At 36.5% G+C, this 25,354-nt stretch overlaps 1 protein-coding gene across 1 annotated transcript; it reads left to right on the forward strand.

Moving 5' to 3' along the window:
* The first annotated feature begins 10,571 nt into the window (after window positions 1-10,571).
* LOC106060806 (histone H2B.2, sperm-like) lies at window positions 10,572-16,743 on the forward strand. The gene is made up of 3 exons (XM_013218807.2): window positions 10,572-10,933; window positions 12,492-12,626; window positions 15,873-16,743. Exons 1-3 carry the CDS (start codon window positions 10,667-10,669, stop codon window positions 16,005-16,007), a joined length of 537 nt encoding a protein of 178 aa, XP_013074261.2. The 5' UTR covers window positions 10,572-10,666; the 3' UTR covers window positions 16,008-16,743.
* The last annotated feature ends 8,611 nt before the right edge of the window (window positions 16,744-25,354 follow it).

Genomic DNA, 25,354 nt, shown 5'->3' on the forward strand with positions numbered 1-25,354 from the left:
TTAGAACATTTGAGCATCGTTTTCTAAGTCTAGATGGAAAGGCTTATCATTCGAATATTATAAAGTCTAGTAAGTCCATACATTCGCTTAACCAAGATTCTTTCGGAGCTATTTTTAAATCTAACATTGATTAGTTATTATTTCCTTGTTTAATTTATCAAATTAGTTGTTTTTTTAATCCAAAATATAAATTGCTAACTGTTTTTTCCCAGATAAAAGTAATTAGATTCTTCAATATGCCGGTAAGTCTATTCTCTAATATAAAAAAAATATCTATTCCCTCTTTCTCTCCGGACCTTTTTTTTTCAGATTATAATGATTTTACTTTACAAAAACAAATTCATTGTATTAACTGTTACTAATCGATTTACATGACTAACATTTACAAGTAAAGTCCACCACATGGGCGTAGCCAGGATTTTTTGCGGGCGGGAAACTGTATATGTGTGTGTGTGTAAGTGTGTGTGTGTATACACATAATTAATCTTTGTTACATTCTGACCCTTCATTCTTTCGGAAGACGTTTATTGTTGTACCCTACTATACATTCTTCCTGGAGTTAGTGGAAAAATTGTAGACTCCCATCCATTCCCAGCAAAAGGGTCTGGGGGAGCGCTGTGAGCTAAGCCCCGCCCCGCCAAGCACTATTTCCGGTATTGAACGCCAACAAAATGCATATTCTGAGGTATCTGCAGTCTGAGGTATCTACAGTCTGAGGTATCTGCAGTGCATTATCATGTTATTAAAAGTTTTATTCCAAAAACCTTACGTGCTATTCTTACTGACTTAGATCCTCCTGCATCATTCCGCACATTGGGCGGCAAGCTTCTTTCACAAAAATCTTTCACTGGCAATGTCTGAAGCCTCTTCCCACCTGCTCTGAGTACCTCCATGAAAGTGTGGCGCCAAGTTGTACTAGGATGACCCTGTTTCCGCTTTTCTCGTAATGCCCTCCATGTCATCGCAACTCTTATTATGCGTAATTCATTTTGCCGGAGAATGCGTCGCAAACCTCATGCGACGCTCTGTCACTTACTAAGAGGTCGACTCCCAGTTTGGCATAGGATTTCCTTGATTGAGACCCTATCTCTATAAATGACTTCTAAAATTTGTCTTAGCCATTTTTGTTGAGCCATATTGAATGTTTTTCAATTTCGGCAGATGGCTAATCACTGAACATTTTTAGTAGAGCCCAGCCATTAGTAGAAATTTGTAACCTCTCTTGGCTACGGTCTTGGAATTAGGTGACTGTAGTTTGCTTTAGATTTTATATCGGAAAGGGAATTATTATGGTCAAAATTATTTGTTGGGGGGGGGGGGGGGTTAAACTAACAAATCTCAAATCTCTGGAATTTTTTTTTAACAAATTCAAAACCCCCTTATCTACGCTCATAGAATTTGGTGACAGTAGTTTGCTTTAGAATAAAAACCTCAAAACTCTCTGTATGGGGGTATTTAAACTCAAAATCATCTAAGGGTTTTTAAACTTTAAAAAAAGCCCTCTGGATGAGGGGGTTTAAACTCAAAACCCCCTAGGCTTGGCTACGCTCATAGAATTTTGAGTGTGTAATTAGCTTTTTTTATATTGAAGAGGTATTTTTTAGCTTCAAACCTCGCTTGAGGGGGTTTAAACTCAACCCCCCCCCCCCCCTTTGGCTACGATCATAGCATTTTGAGTGCGTAATTTGCTTTTTTTTATTATTGAAGAGGTATTTTTTTAGCTTCAAACCCCGCTGAAAGGGGGGTGGGGGGGTTAAACTAAAGAATCCCTTTGGCTACGCGTATAGAATTTTGAGTGCGTAATTAGCTTTTTTTCATATAAATGAAGTGATTTACAGCTGCAAACCCCTCTGGATGGGGGTTTTAAACACAAAACTCCTCTTGGCTACACTGATAGAATGTGGTGACTGATGTATGGATAGTCTTATATTGAATAGGGGGTTTTATCGTAGATTTCGGAGGGGGTTTTAACATCAAAATCTTCCTTGGCTATGCTCTTGAAATTTCGGGGTAATCGATTTTTTTATTTTTTTGTTTTGTTTTTTTTATTTTAGTGAAGAGGGGGTTTTGACTGCAACTCCCCCCCCCCGGTAGAGGGGTTTTAAACTCAAAACCCTTTGGCTGCGCTGGGGCAAGTGATGGTTTAGTGTTAAAATCTAAATTAAACTAAACTAAGTCAAAGCAAAAAATCAGTCACTAAATTCCTATCCCCCCCCCCAATGGTCCAACGTATAAACAGATACTTCTAAAGCTCACGATTAATAAAGCCTATTAGATTAATATTAGTACCCACCCCCCTTCCATATGAACAGATGGGATTACAAGTAAAGCCCACTAAAAAGAATAGTCAAAGGTAAAGCTACTAACAAGAACAGTCATAAATAAAGCCCACTAAAAACAGCAACAAGTAAAGCCCACTAAAAACAGCCATAAGTAAGCCCACTAAAGAACAGCCCTAAGTAAAGCCCACTAAAAGAACAGCTTTAAGTAAAGCCCACTAGAAAGAACAACCATAATTAAGCCCACTAAAAGAACAGCTTCAAGTAAAGCCCACTAAAAAGAACAGCCATAAGTTAAGCCCACTAAGAACAGCTTTAAGTAAAGCCCACTAAAAGAACAACCCTAAGTAAAGCCCATTAAAAGAACAGCCCTCAGTAAAGCCCACTAAAAGAACAGCCATAAGTTAAGCCCACTAAAAGAACATCTTTAAGTAAAGCCAACTAAAAAGAACAACCATAACTTAAGCCCACTAAAAGAACATCTTTTAAGTAAAGCCTACTATTTCAAACAACAATTGCAAAACCAGCTAGTAAGGCTAAAAGGTAATTTATCAAGATTAAAAAAAAATGTTTTTATTTACTGTGACAAAAAATTGACTCGTCAGCTTCCAGAATAATTAAAAACGTTTTTTTATAGCTGGCTCAATCGATACATGATCAAATTACCAGTGTATTGACTAATAAACATTGACCAGTAGGGTCATGAAAAGACGAGGCTTCAATAAAAACAACTATTGAAGAAATCATCGCTATAAAAGACATTTTTAGCCTTTAGCCACATGAGAACTCTGTCGAAATGAGAAACTGATCCGATAAATAAAAAAAAGTATTAAAATATCTGTTAATGATTTTAATTACATTATCATTAAGCCTTGTTAGCTATAAGATCATCTCCAAGAGATGTTCTCTCATGATTCTTGTTATTATCACGTCATTGGACAGAAATATGACCATTAAGTTTTTCTTTATCTTGTTTAGTTTTTAGGAAGTAATTCTAGATTGTAATAGTTGCCCTTACATTCACCTTGGAACCATTAACTTAATAGGAGGAAAACATTTCTATGTGTTTTGAATGAGGGTTTGAGAAACACTGTAAGCCTGAGAACAAGAAGAGGCTTGTTTTAGCATGGTCGGTTGATAGGGTGGTAAATGGGCTGCTGACCTTGACCCTAGACTCTAATCTAGTAATTACCCAGGAAAGTAGTGTCTCGCGAGGCACGTACGTCCGCCAGTCCTGCATCTTGGCCAGGGCATGTCCAGGTTGCATACATAAACTTGAGGTCAACTTGTAGCTTGATTAACGTGAGCAACGTAAGAAGCAACTTAACATTGAACCAGTAAAGTAACAAAAAATCTTTTCTAAAAGCCAAGCTTATCTCAGTGGAAGAACCGCAAAAATCGATGCCATACTTCTCAATAAGTATACATAATTTCAATTTGATCCAAGAATGGATAGTTAATTTTTTTTTTTATATAACCTAATAAGGGAGATAGCTCTACATACAGAGGCATATCTCTCAATAAGTAGCATTTATTCCATTTACCCAATACCAAACAAAATAATGAATTACCAATAATAAGTCAACGACCGTCAACAGCAACCCCTTAGTATGATCATCTGTACATATAACAGGTTCATTAAAGATCTAGAAATGGTTATCTGTAGCACCCAGCTTTATAATGAGAACAAAGAAGAAGAAAGAAGAGTGTGACTGTATGTAATTCTTTGTGACAGAAAAAGCTGCAGGTTGTTTTGCGTATGTTGCTGAGACATATAAGAATGTCAACTTAATTTCGTAAACATATTATAGGAATCGTTATATATCATGAGAAATTTTGTACTTTTTCTAAAACTATTTTATTGATGTGCACAAATAACATCAATCTGAAAAGACATCAATAAAAATACCTAACTAAAATGTGTTCTGATCAAGCATTATAGACTAAATGTTGGAGTACTCTGAAAAGTCAATAGGAAAAATAAACTTTTTTCCCGATCTGAAGAGAGATACAACACAATTAATAGAGAATAGCTAAACATACACAAACACACACAGTTACACACATACACAAAGGCTGTTTAATAATGTATAAAGTCTTTAGAAGAACATTGCAAGTGATTCTTTCAAACAGAATGGCGCTTTCAGGCTCACTGAATATTTGATTGAGAAAATGACTTTGAAAGACATCATTCCAAATATCTCCCTGTCCATCAACAAATGATGGGTTGAAGATGATGTTGAAGGTTGATAAAGTTGATATCGCCAGAGAGTTGCTGAGTCTCAAACAAGCCTCTTGTTTCTAAACTACAAAGAAGATCATTGTGTTTCTTACTGTAAAGACTCCTTGCAATGTTGAAACATTACAGGAAAGAAATAGAATGAGAGATTATAGACCAACATCAACTTCAGAAAGAAAGAATGAATTTTAAAAAATCACATTATTATTTTATTTCATATTTTCAATATTGGTATTCTTTTGTTACTGATCCATTTTTCTTTTTCTAATTTTATTTTCATGCGTATGTTTTTAGCAAGAGATTAACCTTCTTTTTACAAAACCTCTATTGACGTTGGGCAGAACCTGATCTCTCATCTCAAAAACGGCTGAAATGATTTTTCTAGAAATTTAACAGTTGAGGTATACCCAGAAAAATGTCAGTTGTTAAGAGTAACAAAAAAACTAAAACAAATTAATTCCACTTATCTTATTCATGGCAAACCAGTAACACAGACTAAAAACGCAAAATACCTAGGTGTTATAATAAATGAAAAACTGTCATGGAATCCACATATTGATGAAACTACAAAAAAATCAAACAAAGCATTAGGATTTATTAAAAGAAATTTCTATAAATCAAATAAGAACATAAAACTAAAATGTTATTTAACTTTGGTTAGGCCAATAATAGAATATGCATCCTCCGTCTGGGACCCCTCAACTCAAGAAAACATTAAGAAACTAGAACAGACACAAAATAGAGCAGTGCGATTCATAACAAACGAATATTCACATTTGACTAGAGTAACACCTTTAGTAAAATCACTAAATTTAGAAAGCCTTCAGGACAGAAGGCTCAAAAGTAAAGTAGCAATCATACATAAAACACTGAACCATAATCTTCAAATACAAAAACAAAATTTAATAAAATACTCTGAAAGACACAAAGATAAAGGCACATTCCTCGTCCCATATGCTAGGACAAATTTGTACAAATACTCCTTCCCTAGTGCTATTAGAGCATGGAATGGGTTGTCTGAGCTAGCCAGGAAAACCAGTGACTTGGCAGAATTTAAGTCATTGGTTAATATGCATGACTAAATGCATGACGCGTAGGACGTAATCATCTTCTTTTTTGAAGTAACGTCTGTATTATATAAGATAAGAAGATAAGAAAAGAATGACTAGCTCGTTGGCTACACGGAGATAACTCTTGTTGGACCGTTTTAATTTTTCAAAGTAAAAAAAGAAATAAATTTAAATTTGGCTTTAAATTTGTTTAAAAAAAAAACAGCGTAGTAAGTCATAATGTACCACTGACTGAGTTGTTAATTAAATTCAAAGTTGCTTAAATTTAATGTTTGATAGATTATCTAAGCTTTTGACGTAAATCTAATATAACTTGTATCTAGATTCTAAATCTAGAAGTGAGACTTCTAAACCAGGACGTTTAGATCTAGTTCTAAATATCTATGTAATAAAAAATAATTATTCAATTATTCACTACAATAGTCGCTGGCCTAATGTTTAGCATCGTTTGTACAAGGTGCTGACGGAGTCGATAAGCGAGTCGTTCCAATGCAAGTGAAAAGTCTGTCAGGTTACATTAGGATGCCCAGGTTCAAAACGCACAACAAAAAATGTGTTTCTAAAGAGAGAGAGAGAGTAGAGAGATGGAGAGAGAGAGGGAGAGCGTAGAGAAAAGGTGTGATAGAAAGAGAGAGAGTAGAGAGATGGAGAGAGAGAGAGAGAAAAGCAAAAAGTTATCGGGCCGTCCCGATTCAATGTAACAGATACTACAATTCACGGGCTAGAAAGTTTGTTAGGGAAATAGTTAAATTGTGTCCGTTTCATTGTTGCCAGTGCTAAAATGGGAGGGGGTATTCCGTCCAATAAAAAAAAACAAAGAAAACAAAATATAGCCTAGGAACAAATCAAAGAACGTAACCAGTGAGTAATGCTAGTCCAAGTCTTAATATGAAAATGAAATCAGAGCAGACAATAGCAAAAAAAAAAAAATAGAATACCCGTGATGATTTCATGAATATAACATGAGAAGGTCCGGCTTCATTTCAATATTGAGTGTTCCAGAGATTGTAAGAAGCTGTAACAAGCCATGTTTCCATAATGAGATAATGTTTTCTGTTGCTTTAGAAAAAAACAACAACTAATGTGCTGCTGTAATGGAAGTCAATGGATTAAGAATTGTTGAGTATTGGTCTGTGAGAACAAAACCGGAAATACAACAAAAGTAGTCGGGAAACTACGCATCATTTGGCGCCATCTTGGGTGCTGAGAGTTTCACAAAAGAAAAAAAAAAGACAGAGAGAGTGAGAGAGAGAGGCAGATTAAGTGAGAGAGAGAGGGAGATTAAGAGAGAGAGAGATTAAGAGAGAGAGAGAGAGATTAAGAGAGAGAGAGAGAGAGATTAAGAGAGAGCGAAAGAGAGAGAGAGAGAGAGAAAGAAGAAGAAGAAGAAGAAAGATATTGACACATTGTTTAGGTCAGTAAAAATGACAGAGAACTAACAAATAGTTAATTTAACATTAAATACAAATTTAGAAGACATTTATACAACTTCATTGCACAATGTACAATTACACACACAAAACGATTACGCACACAACAGATGACACATAACATTTAAACAACAATGTACACACACACAACCACACTAACGCACACACCAGATGACACATAACATTTAAACAACAATGTACACACACACAACCACACTAACGCACACACCAGAATAAACAGCAGAAATTACAAAAAAATTTACATACAAAAATTGTTTTTAAATTACATATAAGTATTTACAAAATAATAAAAAGGCTTGTCTTCGAGTCCGAAAATCAATGATGAATACAGTATCTCTCGTGGCTACGCAGCCCCAGCTGCGACCTACATATTTTCCCACATCTAGCATAGGCATAACCAATGTCCTTCGGTTGACGATTTAGATTTTCTTTTCACCGTCAACATTCAATTACATACACAAACTACATCCACAAATAAAAAACAAAAACATAAGTTATCTACAGAAACAGATAATGCTAATGGCAATGTCTTCGATTCCGAAGATTAAGGTTAAGTTCAGTGTTTGACATGACTACTGCAGACCCCATTACGTCCTACAAATTTTCCATCATACATATAAATATACCATACAAATACACACAACAATTACATACAAATACACACAACAATTACATACAAATACACACAACAATTACATACAAATACACACAACAATTACATACAAATACACACAACAATTACATACAAATACACACAACAATTACATACAAATACACACAGCAATTACATACAAAACTGGTTGCACGAATGGTCACTCTGTACCGGTACATGTCCAATCCTAAATCCCCACCAGCCCCTGCCAACTGGCAGTTGAGAATGATTGAAACTGATTCCTTTTACAAAACGTTTTATGAAAAAAAATCGTATAACATATGGCTGTTGGAATTTACTTACAAAAAACATGACTACCTTGTCGTGTGGTATGAGCTCTGAACTGTCGTCTCTATGATCCCGGGTTCCAACCCTGCTTACCGTCATCGCCCGCCATAGCCATTGTGCGAGGTGGGGGTGTTAGGATGTCATGATCTTCAAATCTAAATAACGTGGAAAACGTATAAACCAAAGAATATGTCAAATAGTGTGTAAATGTACTTTTAATTCTCAAGCAATAAATGACCTACAGGCGTGTGTGTTTGCAAACACATAAGAAAGCTACACATTTGATCGCCCATTCCCCAGTGTCACAACACATGTCACGTGACGATATTTGGGAAAATCCGGAGAGCAGACGAGAAGAAGACAGTGTCACATGGACCGCTGACTGCTAATGTGCTAGACAACAAATGTGAAATAGCCATGCAATCTGACAATCTCCCGACTCACAATTAGAGCTTGACCTAGATTATAAAGTGAAAGAAGTTGCTTTTTTTTTTAGAAATAAAAGACAAATCAGGTCAGAATCTAAGGTCGGGGCTAGCTGACCCAGAGGCCAGGCAAATGGGACATCAATAAAATAATTTATCACTACCGAAAAAAATTCTATTTTCGAACTAAATAAAATGGGAGGGGGAAGGGGGGCATGGAGGTTTTAATGCCAAACTACTAATACAACTGTCTACACTAAACATTTTAATAATACTTTTTTTCTAAAAGTTATACTAGGGAAAGAACCGCACAATTACTGTCATATCTATCAGTACTTCAATATTTATCTCCCTTTTCTATACAAGACTGTTACCAGACAGATATAGATTAATAAGTTTTTGTATAAATGTTTCATGAATTACATTATTAAATTAATTGACTTCGTCTAATACTCTTAGTTGGACAGTTCATCATGATGTTTCCTGAACAGCGTCTGGACCAAGATAGTTCAAAAACACTCTTCTAAGGAAGACTCTTTATCATTTACCAGTATTAAGGTATCTTCAATGGACTGGACTGTCCATTCCTTAATGTTCTCTTTGCCTCTCCTTCTCTGACCTAAGGAGCCCTTAGGAGCTCAAATGTATAAATATTTATTAATTAATATTTAATAGTCAATTAATGTAATCTTCCATAAAAGATTGAGACAGGGTAGAGATATATTATTTATTTTTAGACATCACCTCGTCTTCCCCCTCCCCCACGTGAAGAATGTGTATGCATTCTAAATAGATATGGACCTACTGTGGCAAGACCTCACTACAAACAGCTATGTCCTTGCGAACGCCTGTATGGACAGTATAGAGGGACTTCTTAAGGTCCGACATCTACGCTGGGCAGGGCACGTATCCCGTATTGGAGACGAACGTATGCCAAAAGCAGTCTTTTTTGGTGAGCTAAAAGGTGGTTGACGTAACAGAGACGCCCCACGGAAACGCTTCAAAGACCAGCTTAGGCGCCAACTTGCCTTAGCTGATATAGAAAAGAGAACCTGGTGGCATGCGGCATCGGAACGAGACAGCTGGAGGTCACTCACAAAGGCCGCGGGATACACATTTGAGACCAAAGTCTGCTGCCGAGGACCAGAGCCTGTCATAACAATTGCGGGGCCCTATGCGAAACTGATTGCGCGGGGCCTAGTCTGGGTGGGAGTAAGAATAGTAAGTGAAAATTAAGATTTTGTATTAGAAAAAAAATCCAGTTATACATTCTTTACTAAGTACAAAATTGCGATCAAATTTACTTTACTTTACGAACCTTGCAACCTATGGCATATTTATATGCCATTGACTATAAAAGTAAATAAAGTATTGGAACTTCCAATTAAGGTGAAAATTAGCCCGATTATTACATTTTAACATGAAAGTTGACAATGCCTTTTTTCTTTTTTCGCGCGTAGGATTGGCGTTTTCCGCCAATTTTGTCTATTTTTCAGGAGATTTTTATGAGTTTTCATGAGATTTTAATACATTCAGGAGATTTTCATGAAATTTTCGTATATATTTTGCAATTAAATAATTACACCTAGAATTAGCGCGGGGCCTATGAAAGCGAGGGGCCCACTGCGACCGCATAGGTTGCAGTGGCCTAAGACTGGCCCTGCCGAGGACAGACGCAGACGGCGAAAAGAAAATCTAAATCGTTCACCTGCGGACAATGGGAGTGGCAAAATATGTAGGTCACTGCTGGGGCTGCGCAGCCAAGGGATATACTGCATTCCTCACTGATCTTCGGAATCAAAGACAAGCCTTATTATTATTATTATTATTAAATTAATAAGCCAATAATTTTTTTATTCTAAAGAATGTTGATTTGTATTACATTTCTTTCTTATTCTCATACTTTTTCACATCTTGAAAATATGAAATTTAAACAATGAAATTTACGATATTACAAATCAAATATTACAGTTGATTACAGTGTTGTTAAAATAAAAACCTTTTGATTCTTAAGATTTTTATTTTTTGTTTTCCATTTCAACGATTACTGCCGAAATCGAAGACAATGCCTATTTTTTTATTTTGTTTAATTTTTTAGATAACTTTTTAAATGTTTCGCTTTTCCGTACATTTTAAAAATAAAGAAAATTACGTCATAGAATCGGCGTATCACGTCATACTTGTTACCGTACCAACACCGGCATATGTACAAGAAGCAAGATCTCTGTTATTGTCAGGTCACCAGCATTACATTCTCCATCAATGCCGAGAAGAAAGGCGACTAAAGCCAAGACGACCCGCGGTCGTAGGCAAGGGCGTCCCAGGGAGGCAAAGGGCAATGCTAGAGCAAGTAACTACTGTAGAAAGGCGAGATCAAGTGGCAAGAATGCAGGCACCAAAAGAACGACCAGACGGAGGCGATCCAGATCTAGTACTAGATCTAGGTCTAGATCGGAGACTCCAAACCTATTTCCAACTACTGCTCCCGACAATATGCAAGGCGTCAAGTTCAACACTTATATTAAAAAGGTGAGATTAGCTACTAATGTACTAAACAGATGTCATATAGATGTAGATCTATAGATCTAGATAGTAGTAAAAAGGATTTAAATTAGTAACCAATGCTAATACTAATACTAGATCTAGATCTAGATCTACTGCAATAGATCTAGATCTATACCTATAGATCTATAGATATATAGATATTGTAAATGCTATTTTAGTGAAGAATTTATTAATCTATATCTGTATTATATAAGATAAGATCTAGATCTACACTCTATATTTGTGTTGCTGTAATTTTTAGAATACATTATGATTATAAACCTAGATCTTGTTAGGCCTGTAAATATCAAAGTAAAAAATGATCGTTTGATACCTGGTTAAGCCAGATTATATTTTGATGGATCTAGTTTTATGATGTAAATATACATATAAAAGGTCAAGATCTATCTCAGTACAGGTAGATACTCTAGATTTAGAATGTATAGTAGACCAAGGCAACGCTTCTCAGCCACATGGCTCTCGGGTGTAAAGGGTCGCAAGACCAATAGGGAAGTAAAAAAGAACCCACGTTAAGGTGCCAAAGCCAAAGGATTGAGTCAATTGCACTCGCGGGATGGAAAAAAGTCCAAACAAAATTGTCATTATTTACAGACCTTTTCGCAAGGGGCAGCTTATATCTGCTTGGATCTTTCTCTAACTGACCCTAACAAAAGTATGTTCCTGCAGCTTCCATAGTCCTAGATTTCCAAGAGTGGCAATAGTTCACCTGTTAGGACAATCACAAAGAAAAAATAACCTTTTTTTAATTTCCAATAATGATAAAATAATATTTTCGAGTTCAAATATAATGAATGGCTTTTCCGTAGATCTAGACACAAATGCACTTATTCATTAATATATAGATCTAGTCTAGTCGCTTTTCTGGATTCTAGTCTAGCGCGTATTAAACACATCCTTTTTAGAAAACATTTTTTAAATATTTTACAACGCGGATGCTATCAAACAACTACTCACAATATAATGGATATCTACAATGATATAATGGATATCTACAATGATATAATGGATATCTACAATGATATAATGGATATCTACAATGAATACAATAATAAAAATTACATAATGTCTGCCGAAAATGTCGGTCTGTTATATATCCACAAATGTCTGATATGCCAAATCTAGGGTTAATAAAATGTGCAAAGAACAGATTTAATGTGTAAATTACAGAAAATAATCAAAAGAGAAGACATACATTAGCTACGTCTGTCTCTCTATTAATGTAGTCGTCCATAGTAATTGGACACTTATACTCTGTGAAATCATTTTTTTTTTTTTGTATTGGCTGATTCAGGCAGCCCATTTTATGTTCTAATAGAACTAGGGAAGAATACACGTTAGTAAGATTTTTTCCTAGCATATGGTATAAGAAATGTCCCTGTTTTTCTTATGGTTCCTAAAAAGATGTATGTTTCTAGTGATTATTTCGTTATTCAAATTTAATTTAAGACCGGCATAGACACATTTAAAACGTAGATTTTGTGCTGTGAAACAGTCACTGTACAGAATTCTTGCTTTTATGCAGGTCTTAAAGAAAGTGCGTCCAAACATGGGAATGACTAAGCAAACAATGGCACTCATGGACATTTTTATGAAGGACACACTCGACGCCATTGGGAAAGCAGCCAAGACCAAGATGGGCAAAAGAAAAGTTCTGAAGGTGAGTAAAACCTTCCTTAGGAAACATGAGAAACGGAAAGACAGCTTTGCCTACCTCCAACACTTCGAGGAGTTCAACTTCTACCTGCTTTTGATGATTGTGTGAGACATGTTTCCCAACGTCTATGTAGTGGTGGTCACTTATTGAATGCCCTTTATAGGGAAAAGAAGGAAACTCTCATTGCTTGCCAAGTCACGGTTTGGCAACTTTTTTTGGTTTGGTGGGCCATATACATTTTCCAACAAAATTGGAAACTGACATCCCTCTTAGTCGCTATAGTCCTTCTATGGTTCTTTTACTAAGACAGGACAATGAGGCTTTTGATTTTTTTAATGTTAAATATGGTATATACCTAAATAAAAACTGTACAGAAAAAGTTAAACATGTATCTGCAAAATCTGCATAAAGTAAAGCAAATATAAATGTTTTACAAAGAGATTTATCTAAATATTAATATAATATCTGCGAGTTTATTTTATTCGAAAGATGTTATGCGAAACCAGATTCACCAATTCCAATTAGATTTCCCCCACTCACATAAGTTAGTCTGTTGCACCTCACATACCACTCGGACACACCCCTGAATTGTTAGTTTTAACAACTTGAGGCCCTTGTGGGTGTAAAAGGACTCTTTTTAAGAAATGTAGATATCAGCTTTATAATCAAGAAAGTCATCTAAACGAGATAATAAGGCAAAACTTTTATCGCAATATGAGGCTTCAGGAAAGTAAGCAACTATCAGTTAAGACATGGGGATTGATGAGTTTAAAAGTTCAGTTCATAAGCCATGAGTAAGACATTGGCATCTGAGATTAATTTATCTTTGCCCTGCAGTTAGACTTGAGTAATTCACAGAAAAAAAGGCAAAGACAGTTATAGACTTACAACATCTTTACTGCTTTTCTGTTTTCCTACACAAGAATCTGTATCTCTTCCCAGAGCACCAAGTATTTCTTGAAGTAAGCTACCTAACTGAACCGTGGTTAGGACCATTACTATTATCTAAACTCCAGTCTAGGAAGTGGTTGTAATGACGTTTACATGTCTTCTCATGCATGTAACTGGCTGCATTACTAAGCTTCATCTAATTCCTTGACATCAGCTGCTTGAATACTCGAGCCTCTGGCTGGACTTAGATTGCGACACTTCTTTCTGATATGACCGACACGTTAGGTTAGTTAGCAGCACATATTTCTAGCCATCATCTACAGTAAGGCTTGACATAGTATCCCATGACAAACCTTGATCGCTAACTGCTCCAAGAAAATCTCTGTAAGCAGATTTACCGTAGACATGCATATCGACAGATATAGCTAGTTCTTCACATATTTTAAAGCTATGCCAGTTCCAAACTAAGCAGCCGTGTCGTGCCAGGAGTTTACCTCGTTAAATAATAATCTTCAAGCCAACTTTTATTTTGTTTAAATAGTCATTTTTCTCTTGAAACGTTTCATTTAAGTTAGATCCCATGGGCATAATCGGGGAAAAGGGTGGGTGGGTTTGGGGAATCACCTTCCCCACCGAAATGAATTTCGTATCTTTTTTTTTTTAAAGGGGAGATTTGAATGTTCTAATCTCTTGTCCCAGCATTGCCGAAAACAAAAAGAGGGGGGGGGGAGGTTTGAAATAAAATCTTAAAAATAAAACTAAAGCAAACTTCTTATTCTATTTCTTATTCCAAAACATATGAAGCGCTTGCCAATGGATAACACACCAAGCACTACTTCCACATTTAACAGCAGTACGTTTGGTTGCCGTAGAGAATATAACATTTATAAAGCTATTTCTTTTTTAATTATTAGCCTAACTGTCTCATTACTAGTATAATTATTATGAAATAAAATGTTTTGAAAATTTGCAAAATAATGATAATGTCTAAGCTTGACGGGCCGCTTAGAAACTTATGTTGACAAAGTTTACCGCTTGTCTACCCCCGAGCTATGTCATGATTGCGTTGTAACACCTGCATTAAAAACTGTTGATCTTAGACTTGCCAGGCAAATGTTCTGCAAAAAATCAGCAATCTTTTCCTGCTCCCAAAGCACTCCTGTACGGTACACATTTCTCTATTGACAAAAGCTGCACAGAAGCTGGTTTAGGAAACTTACTAGGTATAAGGCATAGACTTGCTCCTTCTTCCCTAGTGCTATTAGAGCATGGAATGGGTCGCCTGAGCTAGGCAGTGACTTGGCAGAATTTAATTTATTGGTTAATATGCATGTCTGAATGCATGACGCGTAGGACGTAATAATCTTCTTTTTTGAATTAACGTCTGTATTATATAAGATAAGAAGATAAGATAGACTTGACTGTTTTAGTTCTACAGTCTAGACCTATATAAAAAAAAGGCACCGAAAGTTGACTTCTAGTGACATTAGATAATTATTTTTGTTATATTTAACTTTATCTATACGCAAATTCTTTTGCTAACATTGTTACGATGTGTAAGGAAGTGAAGAATTTTAATACCAAACTAAGTAGTTTACTGTGTAAATGCTTGGACCCGTGTAGGCTTTCCTTGGAGCAGGCAAATATTAGACTTCGGTCTTTTTTGTGTGTGTTAATGGTAAGGCCAAAGTCTGAGCATGCTCTTGAGAAGTCACTGACGATGCTCTGCAGATCATTTTCAGAGCAAGCATTTAGGGCACAGTCGTCAGCAAGTAGCAAGTCCCTGATTACTGCTGATTTTATTTTTGATTTTGCTTTTAGTTAAGATCTAATCTTCATTATTATTCGTAAGTGACTTGACGCGTCTTGTGTTGTGACGGTTCGCTTAACAAAATACCTGCTGCCCATAGAGGAATATTAAGAAAGAGGAAGTTTTGAACAAACTTGCTACAACAATTTATTAAGCTTTACTCTGTATTAGTAGTCAATTCGTAGACGTCATACCAGACTTGATCATTGTCTTCAACATATCCACAGCTTACTACCACCTCAAGTTTCCTATTTATTATGAATCGAAGGCAAAGTTGTCATAGAAAACAAAACGTCCTTTTTCCTCTGCTTTTTTTCTTCACTCTCTCTTTCCCATCTAATCTCTATCTCCTCTTTTTTTTTCTATCTCCTTGTTTTTCTTTCTTTAATCTCTCCCTTATTTCTTATCTTATCTCTTCTCACTCATCTCTCTGCTTTATTTCTTCTCTGCCCACCCCTCTCTCTTCTCTTTTCCCTTCTCTTATCTCTTTATCTATGTCATGTCATTAGAGACAAACTAAATTGCTTTTGTTATTTGCTCTCTACCAGCCCTTGATTATCAAAAGAGCCCTTAAAACCTTGATGCCCAGAGCGCTTTGGGCTTCAGCAGATGAGCATGGAATGAAGGCCGTTGAACTCTTCAATGCAGCCAAGGCCAAGGCCAAGAAAAAGAGACGACGGTAACCAAAGTCCTGGGATGTCCTTAACCTTCGTCTAGCTTGTACGTGTGGTCGTCTAGCCTTTAGATGTTTCATTATTTGATACACATCATATGGATATATATATTTAATGTTTTGATAAATGTCTATAATCTAATTAGCTTGCCAACAGTTCAATTAATAACATCAGACTTTGACTAGAAAAAATCATTAGCATAAACACGATGTGAACTTTGACCCATGTTTAGATATATTTGTTTGATGTGACGTTGACAAACAGAAAGAAAAAGTGCAGGAGCGAAAAGAAACAAATTTGATGACGTCATTGTCAAATCAATTGTTGATTGGTTGGGGCATAGAAGCGCAGAAGACTGGCTTGACGTGCGATTGTTTGACTTAGAACGCTGCTGTATGACGTTATGGTGTCCGAGGTTTCGCGTGATTGTGACAGCAGCTGACTTAACCAAATATTAGCCTTTGTCTGCTAAGCACGATCACGCACACACACATTTGTACGATCACATGCTCTCACACCCACCAGACGATGATCCACAATGGTTCTGGTTTATGCAGAGGTCAAAGTGGATGTGTCAATGTTGAACGCTCTTTATCATTCGCTAGTGTGTAAGTGATTTATTCGAAAAAGTGATGTGTCGGTGTTAAATTGGCTAACCACAGCTTGTAAATAATGATCTTCTTTTCTAAAAGAAACAAAAATATATTTACTATCTAAATAAAGTCAACATCCAAAGACTTTCAAATATTGTTGGCCTGTTTTATTTTTACATATGTTCCTACCAAGCCTTACTTCATATCTGTGTTGTTTTATATCGATGAGCGTGTACTAATAACAAAACATATTGAATTGAAATAACAATAATACACATTGGATATACAAGTACAAAATAACACTAAGACAGATTGAATAAAACAGAACAAAATAATACAAAGATAGATTGAATAAAACAATACAAAATAATAAAAAAAAAATAGATTGAATTAACAGTACAAAACAATACAAAGATAGATTGAATTAACAGTACAAAATAATATAAACTGTGAAAAAATAATAAAATGATAGATTGAATATAATAGTATAAATAATACATAAATAGATTGAATAAGACATTATAAAATAACAAAATAAAGAAAAAGAATGATGAATTGAATGTTCTTGTAAATAATTTACTCTTTTTAAAGAGTCTTGGTTTAAGTCTTGGTTTAAGTCTTGGTTGAAGTCTTGGTTGAAGTCTTCCAGTCCAAGGAATAAGTTCAGGGAGTGCAGTATTCCTACGTGGCCACCCAGACCCAGCTGTGACTTGTATATTTTGTTACAAATGACGCAGACAAAACGATTGTGTGCCTGGGAGTAAACTGAAATTCTCTTTTGGCAGTCTGCACCTTTTGTTTTGGCTGCTGCGTTTCTTTCCATGTCGGCGTTCTTTAGGTCTCACTTGCTAATGACATTTGCAGACAGGTGTTCTACTTTAAGCCAGCAAGCTGTTGACCTAGCTTCTCTTTAAAGACCCGTTTTCAATGGGTTGAATAAATCTTGGTTATATTTAGCCATTGTTACGAAAGTTAATGCAGACAATCACCATAGTAAATTTATATTAAGATTATATTCTAAACAGTCTTGAAAACAAAAATATTTATTAACATTGTAGAAAAAAAAGCAGTATACAATTATACAATTTAAAACTGTTCTAATAATTTAAAACATAATTATTCTCCTAATGGTATTAAATCTAGTCCTAGAACAAAGCATGAAAAACAACAACAAAAAAAAAAAAAACAACGAAACTTTTACAAAGTGTAATTGTATCAATTATTTGGATCAGTCATATCATTAAATTTGAATTAGATCCAGACCAACAACAATTGTCTAGACAAACAACAATAAATTTCTGCGATTAGAAATATTTTTACCAATAGCATCTAATTAGAACTTTTTCATGCTTTTAGCGTTCTCAATACTCTATCATTTATCTGGACCAGTTGGAAAAATGGGGTGGGTGGAAGAAAAAAAGGGATATCTGGGTAAATTTGATCGTAATCGGTTTTTAAAAGCATTTACAAAAAAAAAGGGGGGGGGGTGAAACGACCTGAAGTAGAACTCATGACAGACTCCTCCTCATGCCAACATACTAACCACCCTGCTATTGATTTGCTTATGACTAGAGAAGATCTTTTAATTATATATTATTTGTTTCAAACTTATTTTATAGCGGCAACCTATAAATGGGACTAATTTAGCCTATACCACCACCTTACTCTGGTACAGTTTCTTTCCCTTGTTCGAGATACCCAACTCTACTCTCTCCATCCTTCTGTCTCTCTGACTCTATCAACCAGGCTGTTTTCAAGCCTGTCATTATAATCATTCTGATTGTTTAGCAGAACTCACACATTGAATAAAGCAGCAATGAACACAAATAGAACTAGGTAATTCAGTAGCAGCATCTGAATTGCTTAGCACTATTCTGCACTATTCTGCAAACAGCTTCAAAATCGGAAGGCTTAGCACCATTCTACATGCATAACTTCAACATCTGAAAGGCTTAGCACTATTTTGAACAAATAGCTTTAAAATCTGATGGGTTAACACTTTTCTGCGTAGATGGCGTCAAGATCTTCATTATAATTTTGTGCATTTTTATGTCATTTTGGAAAGTGAAAATTTAATTATTTTTCTGAAAAATGGCGTAGCCATTGGATTGCCCGATTTTTCATTAGTTTTTAAATTCCGAATTTTGACCCGATAAATAAATAAAATGAGTTCAAAGATCGAGCAAGTAAACATACCAGAAGAAATATATGAAATTTGTTTACATCGAATAGAAATATTACATTTTTGGAACCATATAATCAATTTTCAAAATAATTTTGCAAACCATTTTCAAATTGATGTCACAAACTAAACACATTTGTAAATATTTGTTTCAAAAGAAAATTTCACTTTTTAATATCTTCAATATTTTGTTACATTTAGAATTTCTTTACTTGAAAATGTATTTAAAAGAACAATGAAATCAAACCAATCCAATATTGTATACTTTAGATCAGTAGCTTGTTGCCACGTCGTACAGACCTGTGACGTGGCGACGAGCTTTTGGTCTAAACCAGGGGTGGGTAAATTACGGTCCGCGGGCCACATGCGGCCCACCAGAGTGTTTTATGCGTCCCGCGAACTCCCACAGAATTCAAGTGTGCCCACAGATTAAACATATAATAAAGAAAAAAAATTTTAAAGATCTTCTTATCTCTTATGATGTAGAGGCTGAAGAAACATTGTCTCTGCATGTCATTCTAAAAAGTTTAATGCAAATGAAGATTATGCTTGTTTGCAATATTTCCATCCATTTAGTCAATGACATAAACTCAAGCCAGTATTTATTCAATGCTATGAAAAACTGTGTTGAAGAGTTTGGTTGGCTTGGAACAATATAGTAAGTGTAACAACCTATTGAACCCCATTGACTGAGTAAAACAGTTTTATTTTATAAATTAAAGCACAATATCCCAACTATAAACTCTACACGGGAAAGTGCACAAAACTGCATTGAATATCAAACATGTTCTTGACCCAATTATCAGCGAACAAACTTATAAAAGCTAGGGGACTTAACCACAGGCAGTTCGAGAAGTGGAAACAAAACATTCCGATGTTCCGTACCACAGTAGTGTCCGCTGAGGTAGCGTAGGCAATTATTGAGAAGAATATTGGAACTCATGGAATACATTGTTATGCTCTTTGAGGGACATAGACTGTGACTTTGTTTCTAATATTTCTAATGAAGAGTGAAGACAGACTTCATGTTTTTCATCGTACATATCATAATGGGTTGCTTGTATGTACATCTTTCCAAACAAAACTTTTCCATTTCTCCAGGCAAGAAAATGAAAACAGATTGAATCATTTTCCTTTGCTGAAAGGTTTCCAGTAAAATGGTTGAAAAGTACAAGACTTGTTGAATTTGCAAAGCAAATTATAAGACATCAAGATCTTGAAACCAGTTTTCAATATCCTTACTTCACCATTTAATACAGAAACTGATTCAGCTGCAGACGAAATACCTCCAAGCAAATTACAACCTTCCATGGGAGTTTTATGGGTGCCAGAAGCAGTATTTTCACACTTTAAAAAACTTGATGCTAAATTTGTACATTTGGGTCCAACCATTTCTCTTTTGTTAAAAACAACTCGATGCTGACAGACTGTAATTTGACAGAAGTCACAAGTATAACAACTAGTTAGCTAGTTCCACCACAGTTCAGGAACATTATGCACGAGTTTAATATTCAATACTTTACATTAAGTACAACAGTACAACCAGATTGTTGTGATAAATTGTTGTGATGTAAAATGGCAATAACAAATATTTTTTAAATATTCCTAAAATTAGATTCAGAAATCGTTAAATCTTGTTCTGTTTCCTCAATTGATAGTGTAAAGAAAAAGATGTAAATGTAAATCTAAGTTGTAAATACATATTGTATATATGCGGCCCCACATTCCTATTTTTTTTTTAATGCGGCCCTCGATAGAAAAAGGTTGCCCACCCCTGGTCTAAACGATTGGTCTCAAGTGAACTCGCAGTTTTCTAAGACTATCGCACGTCATGTTTCTAGCCACGTGACATCCAGAATGGCTGCCTGATTCTGTTACATGCGCTTCGTACTGTCATCACGATTAGCTCGAGTTCCAACCTTGCCCGCTGCCATTCCATGCTGTCCTGCGGCAGAATAGTTTTAAGGAATAGGACATTCATTTTGAATGGAAATTTGGAATCTTTTAAAACAAAAACAAATAATCAAACAGAAATATCACAAAGTTTATAGTTAGTATAAAATTGTATAATTTATTTTAAATAAATTAAATCATCTGTTAGGCGCTTCCACACTGAGTCGTATGCAGATAAGTCAAAACGGATGTAACACTCAACAAACTCAAATAACAGGCAAAATGCCAACACTATAAGTTAGTCGACGCTGATAGAGAATGTCGAACAAGAAGTTTAATAATAACGAAAGGAGCCGTCGAATGTCGTCAAGCTAAATCTCTACGTTCCTAAACCCTAACCTAGTCTAGTTGTTGCTAGTCGCGTCGTTCTCCTAACCTAGTCTAGTTGTTGCTAGACGCGTCGTCCTCCTAACCTAGTCTAGTTGTTACTAGTCGCGTCGTTCTCCTAACCTAGTCTAGTTGTTGCTAGTCGCGTCGTTCTTCTAACCTAGTCTAGTTGTTGCTAGTCGCGTCGTTCTCCTAACCTAGTCTAGTTGTTGCTAGTCGCGTCGTTCTTCTAACCTAGTCTAGTTGTTACTAGTCGCGTCGTTCTCCTAACCTAGTCTAGTTGTTACTAGTCGCGTCGTTCTCCTAACCTAGTCTAGTTGTTACTAGTCGCGTCGTTCTCCTAACCTAGTCTAGTTGTTACTAGTCGCGTCGTTCTCCTAACCTAGTCTAGTTGTTGCTAGTCGCGTCGTTCTTCTAACCTAGTCTAGTTGTTACTAGTCGCGTCGTTCTCCTAACCTAGTCTAGTTGTTACTAGTCGCGTCGTTCTCCTAACCTAGTCTAGTTGTTACTAGTCGCGTCGTTCTCCTAACCTAGTCTAGTTGTTACTAGTCGCGTCGTCCTCCTAACCTAGTCTAGTTGTTACTAGTCGCGTCGTTCTCCTAACCTAGTCTAGTTGTTACTAGTCGCGTCGTTCTCCTAACCTAGTCTAGTTGTTACTAGTCGCGTCGTTCTCCTAACCTAGTCTAGTTGTTACTAGTCGCGTCGTTCTCCTAACCTAGTCTAGTTGTTACTAGTCGCGTCGTTCTCCTAACCTAGTCTAGTTGTTACTAGTCGCGTCGTCCTCCTAACCTAGTCTAGTTGTTACTAGTCGCGTCGTTCTCCTAACCTAGTCTAGTTGTTACTAGTCGCGTCGTTCTCCTAACCTAGTCTAGTTGTTACTAGTCGCGTCGTTCTCCTAACCTAGTCTAGTTGTTACTAGTCGCGTCGTTCTCCTAACCTAGTCTAGTTGTTACTAGTCGCGTCGTCCTCCTAACCTAGTCTAGTTGTTACTAGTCGCGTCGTTCTCCTAACCTAGTCTAGTTGTTACTAGTCGCGTCGTCCTCCTAACCTAGTCTAGTTGTTACTAGTCGCGTCGTTCTCCTAACCTAGTCTAGTTGTTACTAGTCGCGTCGTTCTCCTAACCTAGTCTAGTTGTTACTAGTCGCGTCGTCCTCCTAACCTAGTCTAGTTGTTACTAGTCGCGTCGTTCTCCTAACCTAGTCTAGTTGTTACTAGTCGCGTCGTTCTCCCAACCTAGTCTAGTTGTTACTAGTCGCGTCGTTCTCCTAACCTAGTCTAGTTGTTACTAGTCGCGTCGTTCTCCTAACCTAGTCTAGTTGTTACTAGTCGCGTCGTTCTCCTAACCTAGTCTAGTTGTTACTAGTCGCTTCGTTCTCCTAACCTAGTCTAGTTGTTACTAGTCGCGTCGTTCTCCTAACCTAGTCTAGTTGTTACTAGTCGCGTCGTTCTCCTAACCTAGTCTAGTTGTTACTAGTCGCGTCATTGTCTCCACTTCAAAACTTCCCCTATTAACGAAACCAAGAACTAATTTCTAATCAAGTAATTAGTTTGTAATAGATCTAGAGTAACAATAGCAAATCTGTGGGATTGGAAATATTTTTACCAATTGTTTATGTTTTGCGCAATTTCAGGCTTTTAGCTTTCTCAATGGGATATGAGCTAATAACTTGAAAAGGACCAACTGGGGTGGGGGGGGGGGGGGAGTAGGTATCTGGGAGAAAGTTTTCTGTGATGGCTTTAAAAAGCATTTTTGTAAAAAGTTGTGCGTCTTCCATTCCAACACTCGAAGACACAAGCCTCCTCGACCTATTTCTATACTCTAAGGTTAATCTCCCCCTAGATAGTCCTGTCTCTATATTAAATGAAATTAATTAGTCATGACTTATTGATAAAAAAAAAAAGGTCAATTTACGACTGGTACATGTTTTGTTAGGGGCTATGAATAATTTTGCAGAGATCTGAGAACGAGAAGTGAAAGAAATAATGTGTACAAGAGTCCATCCAGACAGTGAGTTCATTATAAACTTTATAAAATGAATACGTATAACAGTATAACACGTAGAAGATTTAATTCAGTTCCTTTATAGAATTTGTTTTCTTCAGTTTTTTTGGCTCCAACTCTACTGACATTTATAAATGTTAAATATCAAAGCATCTATTTCAAAATACCATTATATTCTTTTTTTTTTATTAACATGAATTCACAGAATAACGTGACACATTTAAATATCTTTCAAGATAGATAGATAGATAGATAATTAAATGGGTGCGGTGGCTGAATGGTTACGTTCTAGGTTTCTGAGCCTGGGGTCCTGGGTTCGAATCTCGGTGAAGACTAAGATTTTGAATTTCTGGATTCTTAGGGCACCCTGAGTCTATCGAAACTTTAATGAATACCTGACTTTAGTTGGGGAAAGTAAAGGCGGTTGATCGTTGTGCTGGCCAGATGCCACCCTGCTCGTTAACCGTTGTCCATAGAAACAGAAGACCTTAACATAATCAGTGACATAGATCGCAAGGTCTGAAAGAGAAACTTTACTTTACTTTCCAACCAGTGTAAATGTGGCCAACTGTTAACGAGGGTGGGGTGTCATGTGGTCAGCACAACGACCAACCGCCTTCACTTTACCCAACTAAAGCGAGGTAGGCCTACTCATTAGAGTTGGTGGACTCAATGGCGTCCTAGGACTCCCAAAATAAAACCAAGTCTTCACCGAGATTTGAACCCACGACACTCAGCCACAGCGCCACTACACTGGATAGAACATTACAGAAAATTGTGTTTGTGTTTAAGCAGGCGAGCAGAGTGTATACGTGTGTCTAGGTCAAGGAGGTATATACTGTGCAATAAATTGGGTACAAAGATAGAACAACAACAAAAAACGTTAAGGAGACCCTATGCAATCAAGGAAGGACGAGATCTACATATCGCAGTAGGACCCTTTTTAATGTCCACGTGTAGTTCGAGATGACCGCTTCCCTTTTTATAAACCATGTGACCAGGAAAAGGATTTTATCTCGTGACCAGGATGAGGAATCGACTCTTCACCTATTCTCTGTCTGGAGTCCCCTCAACCAGATTCGGGGTCGCCACTGTGATGATGCCTATCTGTGTGTAGTTAATTGATGCCTGTCTGATTTCGACAGATTACTCTGGAGATGTCTGGGTTTCTTGTACGGATGTATTTCAATGCGATTAACCAACTAGAAAACCGACACTTCAATTTTAACACATGAAAAGATAAAGTCCAAACACCGTTGAACAATTCATATTAGGGTTTAATCCAACAAAAGACCACAGCCGATGTCTCTGTCGATAAATACGTCCTAACCTTATGAAATCCTATCTACAACTAATTTCTATCACTAAGAAGCCTCTAACCAAGTCATAATGTCACTAGTCACATTCAAAATCAGTCAGTTATAATGCGTCTCTAAAAAAACAAATAAATACTGTGTCTAACATTCGTCATGAGACACGGTCCCTTGAGCCAACGACATGAGTTCCTCCTCTCATGCGAGGCCGGAGGCCGAGTCCACCGGGGCTCAGTATGCCTATAATGTGCCACTGCCCCTGGGAGGACGTTCACCGCCAGAATGGTCCCCGTTGGGGAACGAAGCAATGGGTTTCGGACTGGTTAGAAAGCCTTTCTCACATCCCCACCACCTGCAAGTACACTCGCTACAGCATACAGTGATAGCTGTGGGATCCAAAGTTTAAGCAAGTCTATTTGTGATTGAGTCTCTGTGTGTATAAAGGGGTAAAAGGGTTGAATTTTTATTTCTTCCATTGTTTTCCGTTTCGGGCCACAGATTGACTGGTGTCTGCCACTGGCGATTATATATTATGATAAATCGTATGACAAAAAATATATTTTACATTATTTTTTTTGGGTTTGTTTATTTCAATTTCATATCTTTAATATTTTTTTTTTAGTGTGTGGAAATTTTGTTGTTATCAATCCGAGTGGTAAAAACCTGGGTTATTTCAGTGTCTAGCTTGATTAAATTCGTGATTTGAAAACTAAAACTGCGGGAATAAAAAAAAAAAGATCATGGTGAGTTAAATCATTATATTTCTCTGATCTAGAAGAGGACTTAACGCCATTGTCATTATAAAACGGGTTTTAGTTTTAACATTCTTTCTAAATCTCCCAACAAGTGAATTGGGTATAACAATAATGTTGAAAAAATTCAGTTGAGAATCTCAAGGTCGTCCTTAGGCATAAGCAAACTAGATAGCCACTTAGGGCCTCCGATTGATGGGGGCCTCTCGCAAATCTAGATGTAATATTTTATAG

Source organism: Biomphalaria glabrata, chromosome 13, assembly GCF_947242115.1.
Source record: "Biomphalaria glabrata chromosome 13, xgBioGlab47.1, whole genome shotgun sequence".
NCBI lineage: Eukaryota > Metazoa > Mollusca > Gastropoda > Planorbidae > Biomphalaria > Biomphalaria glabrata.